General features: G+C 31.1%; 1 protein-coding gene and 2 long non-coding RNA genes across 3 annotated transcripts in view; 2 read left to right on the top strand and 1 right to left on the bottom strand.

Moving 5' to 3' along the window:
• The window catches only part of LOC109162489, a 10,600-nt gene extending 6,260 nt beyond the window's left edge, over positions 1-4,340 (top strand). Inside the window, exon 3 of the long non-coding RNA XR_002051101.1 lies at positions 4,264-4,340. This is a non-coding gene — a long non-coding RNA (uncharacterized LOC109162489). The remainder of the gene's footprint in view (positions 1-4,263) is intronic.
• Positions 1-12,396, bottom strand: part of LOC109162488 — a 19,343-nt gene extending 6,947 nt beyond the window's left edge. Inside the window, exons 1-2 of the long non-coding RNA XR_002051100.1 lie at positions 12,387-12,396; positions 3,548-3,556 (exon numbers count right to left, since the gene is read on the bottom strand). This is a non-coding gene — a long non-coding RNA (uncharacterized LOC109162488). The remainder of the gene's footprint in view (positions 1-3,547; positions 3,557-12,386) is intronic.
• LOC109162483 (probable LRR receptor-like serine/threonine-protein kinase At1g53430) lies at positions 5,057-20,008 on the top strand. The gene is made up of 26 exons (XM_019311193.1): positions 5,057-5,335; positions 5,635-5,761; positions 8,772-8,843; positions 8,958-9,029; positions 9,141-9,209; positions 11,252-11,323; positions 11,436-11,507; positions 12,951-13,022; positions 14,415-14,486; positions 14,580-14,651; positions 14,787-14,861; positions 15,012-15,086; positions 15,159-15,230; positions 15,393-15,461; positions 16,468-16,533; positions 16,656-16,724; positions 16,794-16,826; positions 16,960-17,015; positions 17,158-17,507; positions 17,676-17,859; positions 17,981-18,109; positions 18,239-18,348; positions 18,433-18,640; positions 18,731-18,947; positions 19,066-19,222; positions 19,307-20,008. Exons 1-26 carry the CDS (start codon positions 5,179-5,181, stop codon positions 19,541-19,543), a joined length of 2,964 nt encoding a protein of 987 aa, XP_019166738.1. The 5' UTR covers positions 5,057-5,178; the 3' UTR covers positions 19,544-20,008.
• The last annotated feature ends 910 nt before the right edge of the window (positions 20,009-20,918 follow it).

Below are 20,918 nucleotides of genomic sequence, written 5' to 3'. Positions count from 1 at the left end.
TAGTGATTGAGTGAGATTGAGGGAGTATATGATAGAGGGAGACAGGGAGTATCAATTTATCAAATAAGGATGCTTTTAATCTAATCACGAATCTCTGATAAGTTGGGCCATGCCACTAAACGCAATACTTTGATAACTTTTGAATTGAAAAAAAGCCAGTATACACTACTAAAAATGAAACAACGTAATGTAAACATAATTGTTTTAGTTTAAATAGACTAGTATGAAATTAGTGCGAGTATGATTTAGGTTTGAAAGTTCTTTCTATAGTTAGGTCTCTTAAGCAATCTTGTGGTCTAAAAAAAAATAAAGATTTAGTGCCAAATTAGTCTAAACAGTACGTTGTGCAGACTGTGAACAAAAATATGTATGCGTTTTTTTTTTTTTTTTTTTTTGAATGAAAGGAGCCAAGGTGGCAATTTATTCAAAATAATGCGAGATTTGTGCTGGTGGGTTCGCATCCCAGTACATAGCTGAAGTTTGACTAACAACTGAAGTAGCTAAAGCATGTGCTAAATAGTTTTCTGATCTAGGAACAAAAACAACTAAACAAGAAAGTAAAGAATTAATTAAATTCCTGCAACCATCTATTGCGTAGCCAACATATGATCGATCGGTACTAGCTGAAGTAGTTAGATATTGTTTGACCGTTAAACAGTCCGTGAGTAGTTCCAAGCTTTCCTCTCCACGATTCTTTAGCCAAGACAAAGCTTCCTTGCATGCCAATGCTTCCGCCATAAGAGACGAGAAACAATTTGAAAGTGAAGAGACATAGGCAGAGATATATTGTCCGTTCCCATTCAAAAGAACTGCACCTACCGAGGCCGTATTCGTGGCATGGTGATAACTCGCATCCACATAACACCTGTGAGTGTGTTGCCCCGGCGTGGCCGTGACTGCATCGGTGTGCGGCGGTGCAAGGCTGCTTTCGGTTCCACGGTGCACGGCGCACCATGCTTGCATCGTGATGGTGGCCGTCCTTAGCGTCTTCTTCGGCATTGGCATATAGGCGTCCCAAACGGCATTGTTTCTTGCTCTCCAAATATGATATAAGATTGCAGCTGCATACACCAGACCATCAGAGTCCAAATTATCCAAAATCATATTAAACCATTCATTAAAAATATTCGTCTGGATAACAGGGATTGGGAGGTTAGCTTGCCCCCATACAGCCTTGGCATAGTCACACGTGACCAGGGCATGCATGGTATCTTCATATAACACTCCACACATAGCACAACTAGGCTCAATATCAACTCTCTTGTTCCGCAGATTCATAGTAGTGGGAAGAATGTCACTCAAAGCTCTCCATAGAAAGGTTTTCCATTTTGGGGGGATTTTGAGCTTCCATAGCACTTGCCATTTATTAAAGGGAGTAATCGTATTATCATACCTGCCAACAATACACTTATAACCACTTTTTACAGAATATAATCCTCTTGGGTCATCATGCCAATACCACGTGTCTTCATAATCTGGTGATATGGGAATTTTCAGAATTCTGGGTACATCTTCTGGCACAAAAATATCCGTTAAAATGGAAGTATCCCATGTCCCAGTCTCTTGGTCAATTAATCCAAAAACTCGTTCATTAACCAGTTGTGGTGGCATTTCTGTTTGAATCATTAAAATATGTATGCGTTTAGTATTACTATTTAAATAAATGTGTTTTAGGTTTAATTAGTAAAATGGTAATATATGATTATCAGTTTATCACTATACTATACTACATATGACACATTAAAATTTTCTTGAATAAATTGAAACTAAAATGATATGATTTGACATCTACTCCATAAAATATTGTGAAGTGGCCAGCCTGATATTTAAGTTGGGGTCAATTATCCACTTTTAAATTATCTTTTGTGGTAAAATTAGAGTCTTAGCTTGTGTGTCTGATGATCAATCATTTTTTACTCTTTGTTGTGAGGGTGGTGCGTGCAGTGACAAGAAAGACTGCCTATATTAAAGAGATCAGAGTTTTCCCGTATTTGATAAGATTCAAAGGGAATTAATAAGAACCCAAAGTGAAAACTGTCGAAAGTGAGAATCGTCTACTCGCCCAATATTGGCATAACGGAGGAGACGACTTAAGTAAGGGTTATTTGGTGCTTGATAAGGTCCGCAATAAAATCATTCAAAGGGAAAAAGGCTACCTGCTAGTGTCAATGACAAATTATATCGTGCACTAGGACGCACAATGCATTGTGCACTCTAGTACTCAAAACAATGTCGTTTTGACCATTTTTTTTTTTTTAGAAATTCTGTTTCCCGTTTCTACCGTTATAAATTCAGAAAAAAAAAAAAAACTCTCTGTTTCAAATGTACATAAACTCATAACAGAATACACATAATCTAACATGACACATAATACACACAAACTCATAACATAATACACATAATCTAACATAATAAATAATACACAAACTCATAACATAATACACATAATCTAACATAATACATAAGAGGAAATTTCAATTTTGGTACACTGACTATTGGAGTTGTGTTAATTGCAACACTTGACTTTCAAAAATGTTAATTTAGTACCTTGATTATGCAATTTCTATCAATTTTAGTCACACCGGCTAAATTGTCAGCCAAATCTCACCGGATAAATTTAATAGGTCAAATAATGGAGATATTTTAGTCATTTTACTCATCTTTTCTTTCTTCTCCGATGACACTACTACAGAAAATAGCTTTAACCTCGACTAAATGACCCCATTTAACCTCGGCTATCCTACGACGTCGACTAAATCGACGTTGTAAGAAAATAAATGACGTCGGTTAAAATAACCGACGTCGTACGTATTTTAAAATTAAAAAATAATGATACGACGTCGGCTAATTTGGCTATTAGCCGACGTCGTATCATTATTTTAAATAATATATATATATATATATATATATATATATATATATATATATATATATATATATATATATATATATACACGACGTCGGCTAAGCCCAATAGCCGACGTCGTATGTATTTAATTTTTTTTTTAAATGATACGACGTCGGCTAATTGGCTATTAGCCGACGTCGTATCACTATTTTAAATAATATATATACATACGTCGGCTACTCCAAATAGCCGACGTCGTAAGTATTTATTTATTTTTTAATTTATACGACGTCGGCTAATAGTCAATTAGCCGACGTCGTATCATTATTTTAAATAATAAATATATATACAACGTCGGCTATGCCCAATAGCCGACGTCGTATCCATTTTTTTTTTTATACAGAAAATGTTTTATGCTTTCTAGCCAACCTGCTGTGCAATCAGAACCTGTGCAGCTAGTTACATTCAGCATCAACATCAACTAATTCAAACTACATACTAAACATGAAACTAATTAAGCACAATGCAACAAAACTACATACTAAAACTAAAATTAATATAAATAACACAATGCAACAAAACTACTAATTAACATCAAACCAATAAACACAAAGTAGTTTTAAACATAAACTAGTATCAAATTAACAACGTTTTATTAACCCATTCATCAATAAGAAACTTAGACCATTTGTCTCTAACGTCATCAATCTCTTGTTTGTTGTAGGGCAATCGTCCTTGGTGGCGGTGAGGCGATGAGATGATGAGAAGATGAGGGTTGAAATGATTCTTCGATCTGATCTGTGTCTTCGATTTTACGTATTAAATGAAATGAGTATACGGCGTCGGCTATATACGTAGCCGACGTCGTATACTATATATATATATATATATATATATATATATATATATATATATATATATATATATATTTTTTTTTTTTTTTTTAATTCGAGTATACGGCGTCGGCTATATACGTAGCCGACGCCGTATACTATATATATTTTATTTTTTATTTTTTAATTCGAGTATACGGCGTCGGCTTTATACTCGCCGACGCCGTATAGTATATTTATTTTTTTTTATAGGATATACGGCGTCGGCTTTATAAATAGCCGACGCCGTATAATATATTTATTTATTTTTTTTTTTATATTATAGATATGGTGTCGGCTATACCAAAAAGCCGACGTCATATGTGTTTTTAAAAAAATAAAAATTAAATTTAAATATTTAACGTCGGTTTTTAGAAAAACCGACATTATAATGGCGACGTTAAATCCTTTTTCTGTAGTAGTGTGAGCTTCTCTCCATTCTCCATTTCCGGCAACGATTTCTTCTCCGATGAGCTTCTCCACTTCTTCTGCTTTCTTGTTTTCTTTCCCTATTACTTTTCTAGCCGGTTTTAGCCACCGGAGATGAAAGAAAAACGTTTATGCGCACATATTTACAAACTTCAGTAAACCGCATAGTCACTAATTCAGAAAAATAAACCATTTTTGCAGAAACTAATAATACAACGGTCAACTGAATGCAAAAGAAACAAATGAATGCAAAACTAGTAATACAAAGGTCAACTGTACTAAATCACCAGGGCTGCTTGGTCTAATAAGCCGAAGGCTCCATATTGGCTTTGTTCCAAACAAGAATGATAGAGATCTCCAACCCACGACTGAAAGCTCGGTTAAATAGTATGCGAGACTGGAAGGTAGAAACAAACGGGAACCAGGACAATATTGCAATAGGAGCAAAGATAATCATTCCCATTCCAGCATCATACATTCGGGCAAACTCTTTTACCGAATCCCACATTATCCACTTAGTACACGGCGAAGAAATATTGGGAGAAGCTCATCGGAGAAGAAATTATCGCCGGAAATGGAGGGAAGCTCATTGGAGAAGAAAGAAAAGATGAGTAAAATGACTAAAATATCCTCATTATTTGCCCTATTAAATTTTCCGGTGAGATTTAGTCGGCGTGATCAAAATTGATAGAAATTGCATAGTCAAGGTATTAAATTAACATTTCAAAAAGTCAAGTGTTGCAATTAACACAGTTCAAATAGTCAGTGGACCAAAATTGAAATTTTCTATAAAACATAATACACATAAACTCATAATAAATAGTTAAGTGTTAGGGTTTTAACTTCAATTTAGTGTCTATCCTAATAACTAATTAAGTGTGCAAATAAAATATAAACCAGGTTTTAATTAAATGTGGCATGCGTCTTTTTGCCAACTTGTTTAAGCAATATAAATAGGAGGGGATAGGCTGTATGGACTCAAGAGATACCAAACAAATCAGAGAATTGAATCAACTCAAATATTGAGAGATGGAAAAGGTGATATTATTATTGCTGCTCTTCTCTCTCAACTCTCAACTAACCATGGGAGAAGGAACTGTAATAACAACAGGACCTATTCCAAAAATCTGCACTAAGATACTCAACCTTGCTGACAAACAAGTCAAACCTCTTGGCGCCGATGATGGTAAGTGCCGGCCTATAAATATTCTTTTTCATTAGATTACACACACCAATATAATATCTGAAGTTTTTTTTTTTCTTGATATTTTAAATTAACTATATAGTATTTAATTTTTACTTTCAAATATAACATGTCATATATTTTTTTAATATTTTTTTTTTAATTTGTCATATAGACATATACGCTTATAATTATACTGGACGTAAATTATTGAGAAATTATTTGATACCAGTAATAATTGACAAACTAAAATGTTATGTATTGATTATTTATTTATTTTGTTTCTCTCTCACATATGCCAGAGAACGTCATTCTTGAATTGCTTGGATGTGAGACGATGACTTATAGCACGAATTGTAAATATGAAAGTCCAGATAGCGTTACTTGTGACTGCAGTCTCGATAAGGATGTTTGTCGGGTGACAGAAATGTAGTATATATATTCATTTTATTTTAATAGTTCAAATAATTCTTACGATTTTCTTGTTTACATGCATTTGGTTAGCAAACTAAATGTGGGGAGTGACAACTCTAGCTAAGTTGGTTAAGCTATTGATTTTATGATTATAAGATCACAAGTTTGCAATTGACTTGATAATCATAAGGTTACAAGTTCAACTCTTAGCGGAGTGGCCTATTGACCTTCTTAGGCTACTTTATAACTAGTACACATCTGAGTTTCCAACTTTTAGCTTGAGCTACTAGATTTTTAGATTTCAACTAGCTATTTATCTATATTTGCCAAACAGAGTCATAATCTCTAACGTTATTATAATTATTTTATTAAAAATAAATCATATTTAATATTTTTTTAAAAAAAAAAATCTATGAACCATAACTTCATCGGGAGATCTAGCAAGATTGAGGATGGTATCAAGGCAAAATATCTTCTTCGTGATGAGAAGGTGATTTGAGTGATGCTAGTCAAGGACAAATGAGAATAAATATAGGGAAAATGACACTTTTTTCCTTAAATTATACGTTTATATTTTTTTCTTTTATTTATTCATGTATTCACATTAGTTCCTTCAATTATTTTGAAAGTGGCGAATTTGTTCTTATCTGTTAAATGAGTTTGTGGACCGTTAAAAATAAAAACAAAATAGGTATTTCAAGTTATTTTTCCTCTCCAACAAATTATTGCTTCACTCTCCAACAACCATTTACAAATATTACAATTATAATTTTAAGCTAATGATAATAACATAATTAGGACTTAAACACAAAATTAGCACTAAAATAATGAATTATTTGTGTTTAAGTCATAATTCTGTTACTAGCATTAGCTTAAAATTATAATTATAAAATTGGTAAATAATATCTTTTCTTTTACGCATTTATTATGATTCTCACATATAAGTAATAATTTGTTGAATAAGAAAAATAAATGAAATACCTATTTACCCTTAACAGAAATAAGAAAAATTGTCACTTTTAAAATAGTTGAGGGGCTACTGTGAATATATGAATAATTCATGGAAGAAAAATGCAATAAGCATATAATTTAGGGGAAAAAAGCGTCATTTTCTTATAAAAATCATTATATATATATATATATATATATATATATATATATATATATATATATATATATATATATATATATATATATATATATATATATAAGTGTATTCAAATGAGGACAACTATATTATAGAGAACTGTGAGGACAGATGTAGTCGTGAGTCATTAGCCTATATATCGTGTGCATGGCCAAATGTAATCGTGTGCCATAATTTGTATGTTGTGTGCATATGTTTGTTAATTAATAGAGCCTGGGTTCGAAACCTGATGTTTACATGTATGCTTGTGTGCCATTGTGTATTAAATTGAATTGTGTGCATGATATTAATTTGTCGTGTGCCCAAAATAATCTGTCCGCACAGTACTCTATATATTACTGTCCTCACACACACACACACACACACACACACACACACACACACACACCTGGGTTCGAAACCTGATGTTTACATGTATGCTTGTGCGCCATTGTGTATTAAATTGAATTGTGTGCATGATATTAATTTGTCGTGTGCCCAAAATAATCTGTCCGCACAGTACTCTATATATTACTGTCCTCACACACACACACACACACACACACACACACACACACACACACACACACACACACACACACACACACACACACACACACACACACACACACACACACACACACATATATATATATATATATATATATATATATATATATATATACACGCCCAGGAGGGAATATGTGAACAAATTAGCGCGCAACACGTGTCCAGATCTAATGGATTAAAAAAAACGCGGTGGCATTGTTGTAAATAATTGAACATCGAAGTGCAAGTAAAATGTATTACAAGTGCATGTAAAATGTATTATCGGTGCATGTAAAATTTACATTGAGCATCAATACAAAGTGCACCTATAGTTATAAGTAGTTGCACCTATAGTTATACGTAGTTGCACCTATAGTTATAAGTATGTGCACCTAGGTGCATGAATGTTTGTGGAAAGTGAATGTTAACAAGGCAAAATTACATGCACTTATAGGTGAAAGTAGGTGCACCTATAGTTATAAGTAGTTGCCGCAATAGTTATAAGTAGTTGCACACATAGTTATTATAAGTAGGTGCACCTAGGTGCATGAATGTTTGCGGAAAGTGAATGTTAACAAGGCAAAATTACATGCACTTATAGGTGAAAGTATGTGTACTTGTAAGTGATTTTACTTGCGCTTCGATGTTCAATTACTTACGAAAATGCCACCCCGTTTTTTTAATCTATTAGATGTGGACACGTGTCGCGCGCTGATTCGTTCGCATATTCCCCTGGACATTTATTCGCGCCTGAGTGCATCCCTATATATATATATATATATATATATATATATATATATGTATATGTATATATATATAACTGGAGAAATATTATTAAATAATTAATTCATATATCACATTTTACCTATCGTATTTACAATTCATTAGTTATTGTACATTTTCTTTCTTTGGTTATTTTCCTTAACAGTTCTGTATGCAGTAACACTAAATTAAATATAATAATGGTTTTCAAAAAAAAATTTAAATATAATAAAAAATTAATTTGTGAATAATATCAGTTAAATAGTCAAATATTATTAACTGAACGAGACACATAAAATAAAGTTGTAAAATATATAGTTGTGAGGGATTATTACTATTTTTTTTGATGGGGAATATATAGTTAGGGATTATTACTATTTGTATCTCGTTAATATTTTCTTTAAAAAAAAAAAAAAGAAAAGAAAAACTCTTTTTCTTATCATAACCTTCAATTTGTTTGTACTGTTTTTCCTAACTTTGTATTGAACTATGAACTAATGATCCAATTAGCTATTTAATCCAATAATTATTAGCTAATTGTGTAAATCTTTGACTACTACTATTGATTTTCCTGAAAATATCTTGTAGTGATTTTACAAATCGGAATTTGGAAGGCATATTACCAGAAATAATCGGAAATCTTAGAAATTTAATATCGTTGTAAGTATCCTGTATGAAATAATATATACTTTTATTACGTTTGATTTTTAATAATTATTATAAAAGTAGTTAAGATATGCGTATGTTGAGTTGTTTCAGTTGTATTTGTTATAGAAAATTGAATTCGAACAAATTTTCTGGCAAGATTCCACCATCATATGCAAATTTAAAAAATCTCAAGTATTTGTAAGTATTCTAAATTGTTTTTTTTTTTTCTTTCATTCTTGACTAAATGAAATAAGAATGATGAATATAAACATTGTTTAACAAGTTATTGTATCCTCCTCTAATTGATAGGAATCTTGGAGGCAACAAATTTGAAGGATTACTACCCCCATTTCTTGGTGATATGAAGTTGCTTTTCTTGTAAGCCAACACCACAATCCCTTTGATAGGTAGAAGAAAACATTTTATATATTACTCCAAGTTTCTAATTACCTTCTTAGTTTGAGTCAGTCAACTATGAACTTATGGAAAGTGGATTTTTTTTTAGAAAAAGGGTCAAATAAGCCCCTAAACGTAACTTTAGCTGAAAAGTCAATTAGATCCTTAAATTTTTAAAAAGTGCAATTGCATCCTTTAACATGTTAAATTGAGACAATCAAACCCAAGAACTGAGAGTATATGACCTACTATTACAGGTCATTTCAGTTCATGCATCGATTCCGGCAAAAATCCAACGACCAACGATGGCCGAAAACCGTCGCCGGTCGTCATTTACCAGAGAAAGCGACCAGTTGGTCGCCATCTCCAGTAGAAGGAGACCAACTGGCCACCATCCCCGGCAGAAGGCGACCACTGGTTGCCTTCTCCATGGAATTTCGTAATTAAAATAAATTAATTTAATATTTATTAGTTTCGTAGTGAAATTTAATTTCAATTGTTTAAGTTTTTATTATTTTATTAATAGATTATTTTGGTTACATATAGACACAAGAATGCCTTTTATATAATTATTATGATTTTTTTTTAAAAAGGAAACTGAGGATGTTTTAGTTATAGTTTTCCAAAAGGCTGAACCCCAACCCTAAACCCCCCACTATTTTAGTTATATTAAATGAGTTGAGAAATGAAGGAAAAAAGTACCAGGTTATTTGAAACAAAAATGTCTACTTTTTTTTTTTTTGGCAAACAAAATATTATAATGTCTCATTCACGTTGGTTAATAATGTACTACATTATTGTTGTTATCTATCTTTTATTAAATATTATTTTTCCAAGTTTCATTATATATATATATATATATATATATATATATATATATATATATATATATATATATGTCTTTTTTAGTTAATGGTTTTTCATAATATCTAGTTTACTACTCCATATTAGTATATAAAATTTTAATTTTTAAAAACTATATTAAATTACTAATACAAAATTAATGTAGTGTTACTATATAAAATTTAAATATTAATCTAGTGTTATAATGTATGCTATATTAAAGTACTAATAAAAAAATTAATCTATTAAATACAAATACAAAAAGAAATTAAATTTAAAATTATACAAAATGTTAAAGAAAATAAGTAGAAATTAAAAATTGGTTTAATCAATTAATAATAAATATGATAGGTAAAATGCGACAAATGAATAATTATATTAACCAATAAATAGTAAATTTCCTTAGGTAAAGTGAGATAAATAAATAATATTAAGTCATTTAATATAAAATTATCTGTTTCATATTTAATAAAATAGAATTTTTAAAATTATCTAACATGTTTTTTTTTTTTTTTTTTTGTAATGATTATGTTGCTTTTAAATGGTATATATTACTAATGTCGTGTGTGTGATTGAACTATTATATTTCTTTACTCACGTATGATTCATTTATACTTTTTTATTAGTTGGATCGGAATAAGTTATACAAATTAAAGTATTGTGCATCATTTTCCTACTTTCAAAACTTTCGATCTAATATCCTATTTATTTGTTAGCATAGTTAATTGAATAAATAAATGTAACTCTATTTGAAATGAACTTGTGATTTTCATTATAGGGATCTATCTCATAATTCATTTACAGGGCGTTTGGTTGGAAGGAAAAAATTATGAGAGAATTGAATTGTAATTCGGTAGGAAAAAAGTAATAATAGTAATAATAATCAATGATAGTAGTGTCATTTCATCTAGTTTTCCTTTCTCACATCCATTGAATTGCAATTCCCACCAATAAAATAATGTAATTTAAGGATTCAATGAATTTCAATTCAATTACAATGAAATTACATTCAACCAAACAGCCTGTTAGCGGTCAAATTCCAACTCATTTGGCTTAGCTTTCCTAAAAATCTAACATATCTGTAAGTATATGTTTACATATTCTATTAAGTATCTTTTAGCTTAGTTAATTGAATAATAAATGTAATTCTATTTGAAATGAACTTGTGATTTTCATTATAGGGATTTATCTGATAATTCATTTAGCGGTCCAATTCCATCTCGACTGGCTTCCCTAAAAAATCTAACATATCTGTGTAAGTATATGAGTAATTTATTTACATATTCTATTAAGTATCTTTTAGCTTAGTTAATTGAATAAATAAATGTAATTCTATTTAAAATGAACTTGTGATTTTCATTATAGGGATCTATCTGATAATTCATTTAGCGGTCCAATTCCATCTGGACTGGCTTCCCTAAAAAATCTAACATATCTGTAAGTATATGAGTAATTTATTTACATATTCTATTGAGTATATATCTTTTAGCTTAGTTAATTGAATAAATAAATGGAACTCCGTTTGAAATGCACTTGTGGTTCCATTATAAGGATTTATCTAGTAACTCATTTGGCGGTCCAATTGCAATTGAGTTGGCTTTCCTGCAAAATTAAATCTAACACATCTGTAAGTATATGAGGAATGTATTTACATATTCTATTAATTTGCGTATTGTTTAATATCTTCTTTTTTTTTTTTTAAAGTGTGCACATTTTCAATTTGATATCGTATTTTTAAGTCAACAAATATTATCGGTCAAAAAGTATTACATTTGACCAATACGTTTAATTTATAGAAAAATTAATAATTTTTAGTAAACTAGAAAATGTAAAGCTTGTTAGCTCACGTACATAAAAGTCTTAGATTTTTGTTTTTTAAAAGTTACATATTTGAGATGTGTCTCACGTGAAATAGTTTCTCATAAATTTTTATGCTATTTACTTGCAAATTGAATAAATAAATGAAACTCTGAATATACTTGTGATTTTTATTAGTGGGCTCTATATGAAAATTTTTTCAGTGGTTCATTTCCTACTCACTTGAGTTCCCTTGTGAATCTGAAGTCTTTGTAAGTATATGCATAATTTATTTACTCATTTTGTTAATTAACAGGCAAGAATTACTTCATCGTTAATTAGCATGCAAGTAATAATTTATGTATCTTGTTTAGTGTTTAATTTCTTTTTAAAAATTGTACTCTGCACATTTTCAATCTGATATCCGCTTGACAGATTAACAATGATTACTTCCTTTTGATAGATTAACAATGATTACTTCTTCCTAGAAAGATATTACATTTCATTAATACTTTTCACGTGATATTTGAGATTCGTCTCACGTGATATAATATCACATATGTTTTGTTTTTTATTTTTTTTTATTTTTTTATTTTTTTATACTAAATGATTGAATAATTAAATGAAACTCTATCTAAAATGCACTTGTGATTTCCACCACAAGAATCTATTTGATAATTTATTTAGTGGTTTAATTCCGGCTTAGCTGAGTTCTCATGTATATTTAATGTATTTGTAAGTATATGTGCAGTTTATTAATACTCTATAAGTCAACAATTATTAATTTTTTTTATAGAAAATTATAATTTTTTTTCATGATTACTTTTCAAAGAACAAGTGATATTTTTAGTACAACACTAGAAAACATAATACTTCATACTTGTTAGATCATTGAAAAGTATTAACTTAAAAAATATGAAAATATAATACTTGTTGACTTATAGAAAATTATTTAATTTTTTTTTACATATTTGATAATTTTTTCATGTAAGGTGGTATTACATAAGTTTTTGAGTTATTTGTTAGCTAATTGAATAAATAAATCGAACTAGGTCTAAAATGTACTTGTGGTTTCCATTACAGGGTTCTATCTGGTAATTTATTTGATGGTCCAATTCCAACTCAACTAAACTCCCTTGTAAATCTAAAGCTTCTGTAAGTATATGAGTAATCTATTTACTTATTTTGTAAATTAATAGGCAAGAATCATTTTATCTTGTTTATTACTTTTTTCTATCACATTTTACTTGTCATGTTTGTTATTTATTAGTCAAACAAACACATAAAATGAGATAGATAAAGTATTTAATTTATTTAAAACAGAATTATTCACATTTTCATTTGGATATCCTATTTATGGGTCAATAACTATTACGGAGTGTACCAAATTGTTATATCCTACTAGGGGTGTTAGCGAACATAGCTTTCAGTAAACTACTCGTGTTCGTGTTCGGTAAGCGTTCGTTTATTAAGGTAAACGAATATTAAGAAACAAAATTTAGAGCTCGGTTAATAAACAAACAGAGTCTGAACAGTCGTAAGCTCGTTTGCTAAGAGATCGTGAACAAGCTCGTTTGTGTTCGTTTAATAATGTTCGCGAACAAGCTCGTTTGTGTTCGTTTAATATTTGTTTGTATTCTCTTTGTAGTTGTGTTACTTGTTTGGTTATTTTTTGTGAACATAGATTATTTCTTGTTCACGAACGAATTGTGATCATGAACATGTTTATATGTTTGGTTATTAAGCATTCACAAACGTGTTTATGAATGTGAACGATCATGTTCGCAAATATTAATGAACATGTTCATTAACGTGCTTGTTAACAAACATGTATGTTTGTTAATTTTAACGAACCTGTTCGTGAACGTGTTCGCGAACGTTAACAAACACTAATGAACGCTTAACAAACGAACACGAACAGGATTTTCAAAAACCTTAACAAACGAACACGAACACCCCAAACACCTTAACAAACGAACATGAACAACCTCTGTTTGTTTATGTTCGGTTCGTTAACAGCCCTAATTCTACACCACGGTCCATCTTACAAGATTAACCAAAATTATATGAGTTGGTTCATGGGTGACACATTAAGTTGATACAACATTTTCATTAAATGACAAATATAAGTTCATTAAGTTAATTCTGTAAGATTATTAAGTTACTACTATAAGTTAATAAAGTCATTAATTACTACAAGTACAAAAAGTTACTACTACAAATTTATTATTGCAAGTTCATAAAATTAATATTGCAGGTTTATTAAGTAACTACGGTATAAAATAAATGGAGCTATATACTGGAAATGTACTTATATAGCTCCATAAACATAATACAGGAAATGGTAGAATAAATCTATCCGCTAATTTATTTAGCGGTTCAATTCCACCTCAATTGCATTCCCTCGTAAATCTAGCAATTCTGTAAGTATGTATAATTAATTAATTAATTTACTCATTCGATTAATTAATGGGCAAGAACCTGTTCATTCCTTCTGGTTTATTATTTAACTTCTTTTAATAGGATATCTTGTTTATATTAATTCAGGGACCTTAGTAACAATAACCTCTCTGGTCCGCTGCCCGATCAGCTTAAAAATCTAGTTTTTCTTGAAGATCTGTAAGTACATATGTATGTAAATAATATAATAATTTTGCTTGCCTTAATGTCTTCAATTTCATCACTCATCTGCTCTGCTAATTATTTCTTCAGCGATGTTCAAGGAAACAACTTGAGTGGACGACTCCCAGATTCCATTGGACAACTACAAAGCCTCATATATTTGTAAGGCATATATATATACATGCATACATACCTAGCAGTTAGCACCAAACGGAATTGATATTATGAAACTCAATTGTGATTTTATATATATTATGAGGGATGGATCCTCATTTGTTGATTGATATGATGGAGTAGGTCTCTACTGGGAAATAATTTCGAAGGTCCTCTCCCTACTACTGCATTTTCAAACTTGACAAACCTTCACGAATTGTAAGATTGAGCAAGCGAGGTTGATTATTGTAATAAATTTATTTTACACATCTTAATAAATAAATAAATAAATAATTATATATATATATATATATATATATATATATATATATATATATATATATATATATATATATATATATTGTGCAGGTATGTAAGCGACTTAGTTGGAGGAAGAGAGTCGCAGTTTCCTAATTTTACAAATATGGATTCCTTGAAATTTCTGTAAGCTTTCATTTTTCAGATACATGAATATTTGAAATGAAGCTACTACTAAACCCTAATATTTTCGATCAGGACATTAAGGAAATGTTCACTTGTTGGCCCTATTCCTGACATCATCTGGAATTTAATGAGTCTATATCTTCTGTGAGTTATTTGCATATTAAATTATTCTCTGGGCATCATATCATATCATTGCAAAAAAAATAGATATCAGCCCTCAGCACTCTAAATTGAAACTACTTATGATTTATGAACAGTTTGGCATTTTTAATTTTGATAATTTTCATTATATATATTTTCCTTCAGGGACTTGAGTTTCAATAGTTTGTTTGGTCAAATTCCAAATCATTCCACCCTGGTCCCACCCATGGACATGTAAGCAAGTTTACACAAACCTATCATATCCATTGCTTTTACAAAAACATTATATATATATATATATATATATATATATATATATATATATATATATATATATATATATATATAGAGGCGGGTTCAGGTGCGGCAGTGTCTTACGGTGCGGTTATTTCTTACGGTGCGGCAACACCAATAGTTCACCAAATATGCACCATCAACGTTAGGAAATACACCATACAAAACAGAGTAAAAACACACACCATTAGGTGTGAGTAAAAACACCATACACTGTTCGGAAATACACCATTGGGGGTGGTGAGTTATATGGTGTGTTTTTTTGAGTCTGTGGTGTAATTTTGTGATGTTTTATTACATTTCATTGGAGTGTGTTTTTATTACACTGTTGGTGCATATTGTTAACACTGTTGGTGTATTCTGGAATTTGACCGCACCGCCGCACCGTAAGACCCCGCCACATATGAGCGCTCTTCTATATATATATATATATATATATATATATATATATATTTATATTTATATATATTTATATATGTGTGTGGGTGAGATTAGTTGGGGGTTTCAAAATTGTGTGTGCATGTGGGGCATGTATTGTGTGCATATCCTAGATACGCACAACACATGCTTAATATGCACACGCGAATTTTGAATCCCCCAATTGCACACATCACATACACTCAATGCATGCTTAATATGCACATGCAAATTTTGGACTCTTAATTAATCTCATCAATAAATTAAATACTTTTTTTAATGCAATGGATTGGTTTTTATGGACTCATGAGAAGGTAGTTCTCATAAGAACATCATCATCTCTCTCTCATAAGGACTCATGGGAGCTCTCTATCTATCTATATATATATATATATATATATATATATATATATATATATATATATATATATATTGTATTGTATTTCTTATTGTGGAGTCTGCAATACATTGTGCATCAAAGCAAGCTAAGCAAGATTTGCTAGAATCTTAATTTGAGTTGTTTTTTCAGATTTCTGCGAGGAAATAAACTCAATGGAACAATTCCAACATGGATAATGAATTCGACTATGAATATGTAAGTGCTTGGATTGTGTAAGAGTTTTGGACAAGAATGTGTAGAAAGGAATTGTCATTACCATTTTCTCAAATGTGTAGCGATTTATTCTTAACTTATTATTTACTTTTCATTTAATGCAGCGATGTGTCTGAAAATTTTTTCACAAACGTCACACAAATTCAAAAGTTGAATTCAAACTCATCTAACCTGTGAGGATTTCTAATCGACTATGTTTTGATTCTTCATACTTTGCAAATCAACCATAATTTATATTGCAGGAACTTTTTCTCATCCCTTAATTCCAGTGACGGGTAAGCACTTCCTCTTCATTTGGTGGACACTCATTCCTCCCCTCAAAAAACACTAAAATGTAAATGTGCTAATTGGTTTAATTTTAACTTTGAAGTGCATGAACTTGTTTTTGTGTTCATTTTGATATTTTAGGGGTACGCATTGGGAACATGTTGGCTATAGCTGCAGCAGCGACCTAAAATACCAATGTAAGTAAAGACACATGAGAGCACTGACAGCCATAGTGTGGGAGTTATACCCAATATGGGCACAAGACATTGGTCCTCCTACTTAACAAAAGCATTTATTTCAAATATAATGACACTCTAATTTTATTTTTTTCCATTGCAGTAAATGACCATCTATTTATAAATTGTGGTGGTGAATCAATGCAAATAAATGGAAGTATTTATGAAGGCGATCTGAATTCAAATGGAAGTTCAACTTTCTTTCTGAGTAGCAATTCAACATGGGGTTATAGTAGTATGGGATCCTACTTAGTAACAGATGACGTATACATAGTGAATGATGGTGTTGGTAATGAAGCTCTTTACAGTACAGCACGTGTATCCCCAATCTCCTTGAAGTATTATGGATTTTGTTTAAGGAATGATGAATATACTGTGAGACTTCACTTTGCTGAATTAGTTAGAACCCCATATCTCTACAAATCAGGTCGAGTTTTTGATGTGGATATCCAGGTATATATATATATATATATATATATATATATATATATATGGTACAAATACCAAATACCAATGCAAGCATATATATATATATATATATATATATATATATATATATATATATATATATATATATATATGCTGACAAACTGGAATGTTGAAAGGTGATTATGATTGCAGGGAAAGAATGAACTTAAGGATTTCAACATAGAAAAGGAAGCAGAGGGTGTAAATAAGGCTTACACTGTGGAAATAGAAAATGTTATAGTTAACAATAATCGACTGGAGATTCACTTATATTGGTCAGGGAAGGGTTCAATGATGTACCAAGGTCCACTTATATCTGCAATTTCTGTATATATTCGTAAGTCATATATACTTGTTTATTTTGTCCTTTACCGGCCTAGTGCACCATTTCGATTGCATCATTCCTACTTTTCTTATCTGATATTTCTTGATGCCAATTCAATTCCTTCCTGATCCAGCTAAAGAGAGCGGTTTGTCTCCTCCAAAGATGGCTGCAATTTCATTATCTGTCTTAATTCTTCTAGTAGTGTTGATAGTTTATTTCTGGATGAGGGAAGGTAACTTCAACTTCTCAATGTCATATGAAGGTAACTTCAACTTCTTAAACAATTGGCTTGCAATTTCATTATCTGTCTTAATTCTTCTAGTAGTCGCCATTGCTCTGTGTTGATTATACATACTGTCCCATGCATTTATTCCATCAATTTTTGGTGTAGGAATGGTCGAGTTGTATCCTGGAGGACTTTACAACTTCCAAAAAATAAAAGTTGCTGCCAAACATTTCAAGAACAAGCTTGGTAAGGGTGGCTTTGGAACTTTCTACGAGGTTAGCTTTGCTTCAAGTAAAATGAAATTCTCTGTAACATTACATAAGTGTCATTGTAATGTTAGCTACTTAACTTGAACTCAGGCTACACTCGACAATGGAATGGTGGTTGCAGTTGAAAAGGTTTCGGCCACAAAAGATATAATACGTGCATTTCGAGAAAAGGATTCTACAATTTCTCTCATGGAACATCCCAACCTTGTAAAGCTCATGGGATGCATTGCAGAGAATAATCAATTGTTGCTTATTTATGAGGATATAGGCCATAATTCCCTTCAAAATGCACTTTTTGGTATGTAGCGTCTCTATCCATCAGCTCTGCCTTAGCGTCATATTCAAGTTTTTTTTTTTTTTTTTTTAAACAACAGTAGTTTCCTCACAGGTTCAGACAGGTCAAGATTAGATTGGCCAAAAAGGCGCAACATTTGCCTTGGCATAGCAGAAGGTCTAGCTTTTCTTCACGAGTGCAAGCAGAAAATTGTCCATGGAAATATCAAACCAACCAGAATTTTCCTTGACAAGCATGACAATGCTAAGATATCTGACTTCGGATTTTCCACGCTCCATGACCAGGGAAAGTCACGGGAGGAAGGAACAGTGTAATTATTTTCCTGGACAACCATATATATCCCAATCTTTCTCAATCTTGTAAATAAGTATACAATCAAATAGCCAATAGGCCGGTTCTCACTTGAAAGCATTCTGATGGATATGCAGGGTATACATGGCACCTGAATACGCCAAATATGACCTCTTAACAACAAAGGCAGATGTGTATAGCTTTGGAGTTGTTGTACTTATAGTTGTGAGTGGAAAAAAAGAAAAGATTTCAATGTCTAGCAGTGGGGCTGACACCGAGTACCTTCCAGATCTCGTGAGGACTCAAACTTAATTAATTATATCATTGGGTGCATGCATTGCATTGTTATCATATATATGATTGTGTGTATGATTGCAGGCAGCACGTGAAAAGCAGAGAGAAGGGCATTTTATGAATCTAGTTGACAAAACCACATCTAACACAATGGATTGGAATCAAGCAGATACAATGTTAGAACTAGCATTGATGTGCTTGAGCCAGTACCCAGATCAAAGACCATCCATGTCTCAAGTTGTGAAGGTTCTAAAGGAACAACTTCCATTGAAGGATCTAAAGGAAAGTTTAAAGCAGCATTCTTCTATCAGCACTGCTTGAATTGAAGAACAACACTGTACTACTAATCTATGCTGCTTTTCAGTTGTTCTCTTCGATCTGCTGAAATAAATGAATGGTTTCCCAAAACAATTAAGTGAGCTTTCTGAAACTCACAAGTTATGGTGTAAGCGGATTTAATTCCTTAATTTGGGAAACCATTTATTTCAGCACAACAACTCAAAACTAGCATAGATTTGTACTTAACACACCACCACTTGTGAGTTTCATAATCTGCACTGCTTTCCTATTTTCAATATTGTTTGTCTCTCCTCTCTTGCTAGTATGTTTTACTTTTGTGAAATAGTTGTGATATATGACATGCATGTACAATGCTATTATTTTATATTTTCCACTTTGTAAATTATATTGTATGTGTGTTGTGTTTCAGCAACCCTAAAATTCAAGTTATTGGTGCTTTGAGAATTGAGAATTTTTATTTATTTATTTATTTTACCATTTCATACTAATTCACCCTGCCTTTTAGAGAGTTCCTTTTAAATCTTGCTGATAATGATTTATATGTAACCTTAAATACATAGAAGGCTGTGGATAAAAAGCTTTGAAGTAGAAGACTGATCAAAGCCATCATCTTAAATTAGTTAATTGCATTTGCTGGTATACCAATTATGTACAATTGATCAAAGTCATTGAAGTAGAAGGTTGTGGATGTTGCGTTGATCAAAGTCATTGAAGCATTACCAGATTTGAATGCTTATTTGGGTGCAGTGAGCATACTTAAGTAGTATTAATTAAGTAGTATATATTTTCATGACCTTTTTTTTAGTATAGTAATAGCCCGTTGTTGGAAGTACTATGAACATGACCATAATTTTTATTTTTATTTTTTTTGTAAATAATTTTGATGTTTAAGTGTTTTTTCAATTTGAAATTTAGTGTGTCCATTAATTTGTTAATGACATATAATAATTTATTAATAACGGGTAGAAATAAAATTATGGTAATATAAAAATAATAAAAACATTCCATATGCTTTTGGGTTTTGCTACCAATAGTGGGAAGGAAAATAACAAAATATAGACAACTAAATAAATTTGAGTATTAGTAGCAGAATAGATAAACAATGATACATTAGTTTTCAAAGCCTTGAGACCAATCGAAAGTAGACAATCTTGAAGACGTTTGAACCATGCACATGGCGTTTGCTTCAAACCATTTAGAGACTTTTATAGTTAACATGAATAGGAAATTTGTTGTCGATAAACATTGGTAGTTGTTTCATGTAAACATTCACTACAAGAAAAATCACGATTCGTGACGAAATAATTATCGTCGCAATTCCGTCGCTAAACTTTTTGTTGCAAATTTCGTCTTTCCTCACAAAATCCCGTCACCAATTTCATCGTCATAATGATAT

Source organism: Ipomoea nil, unplaced genomic scaffold, assembly GCF_001879475.1.
Source record: "Ipomoea nil cultivar Tokyo-kokei standard unplaced genomic scaffold, Asagao_1.1 scaffold2942, whole genome shotgun sequence".
Taxonomy (NCBI): domain Eukaryota; kingdom Viridiplantae; phylum Streptophyta; class Magnoliopsida; order Solanales; family Convolvulaceae; genus Ipomoea; species Ipomoea nil.
This window is presented reverse-complemented; position numbering and strand designations above follow the sequence as displayed.

Excerpts from the sequence above, each read along its gene's own strand:
- LOC109162483 (XM_019311193.1), top strand. The coding sequence starts at position 5,179 with ATGGAAAAGGTGATATTATTATTGCTGCTCTTCTCTCTCAACTCTCAA. Across the intron at positions 9,030-9,140 it reads TTAAAAAATCTCAAGTATTT|GAATCTTGGAGGCAACAAAT; the intron begins GTAAGTATTCTA and ends TCTAATTGATAG. Across the intron at positions 13,023-14,414 it reads CTTGTAAATCTAAAGCTTCT|GGACCTTAGTAACAATAACC; the intron begins GTAAGTATATGA and ends ATATTAATTCAG.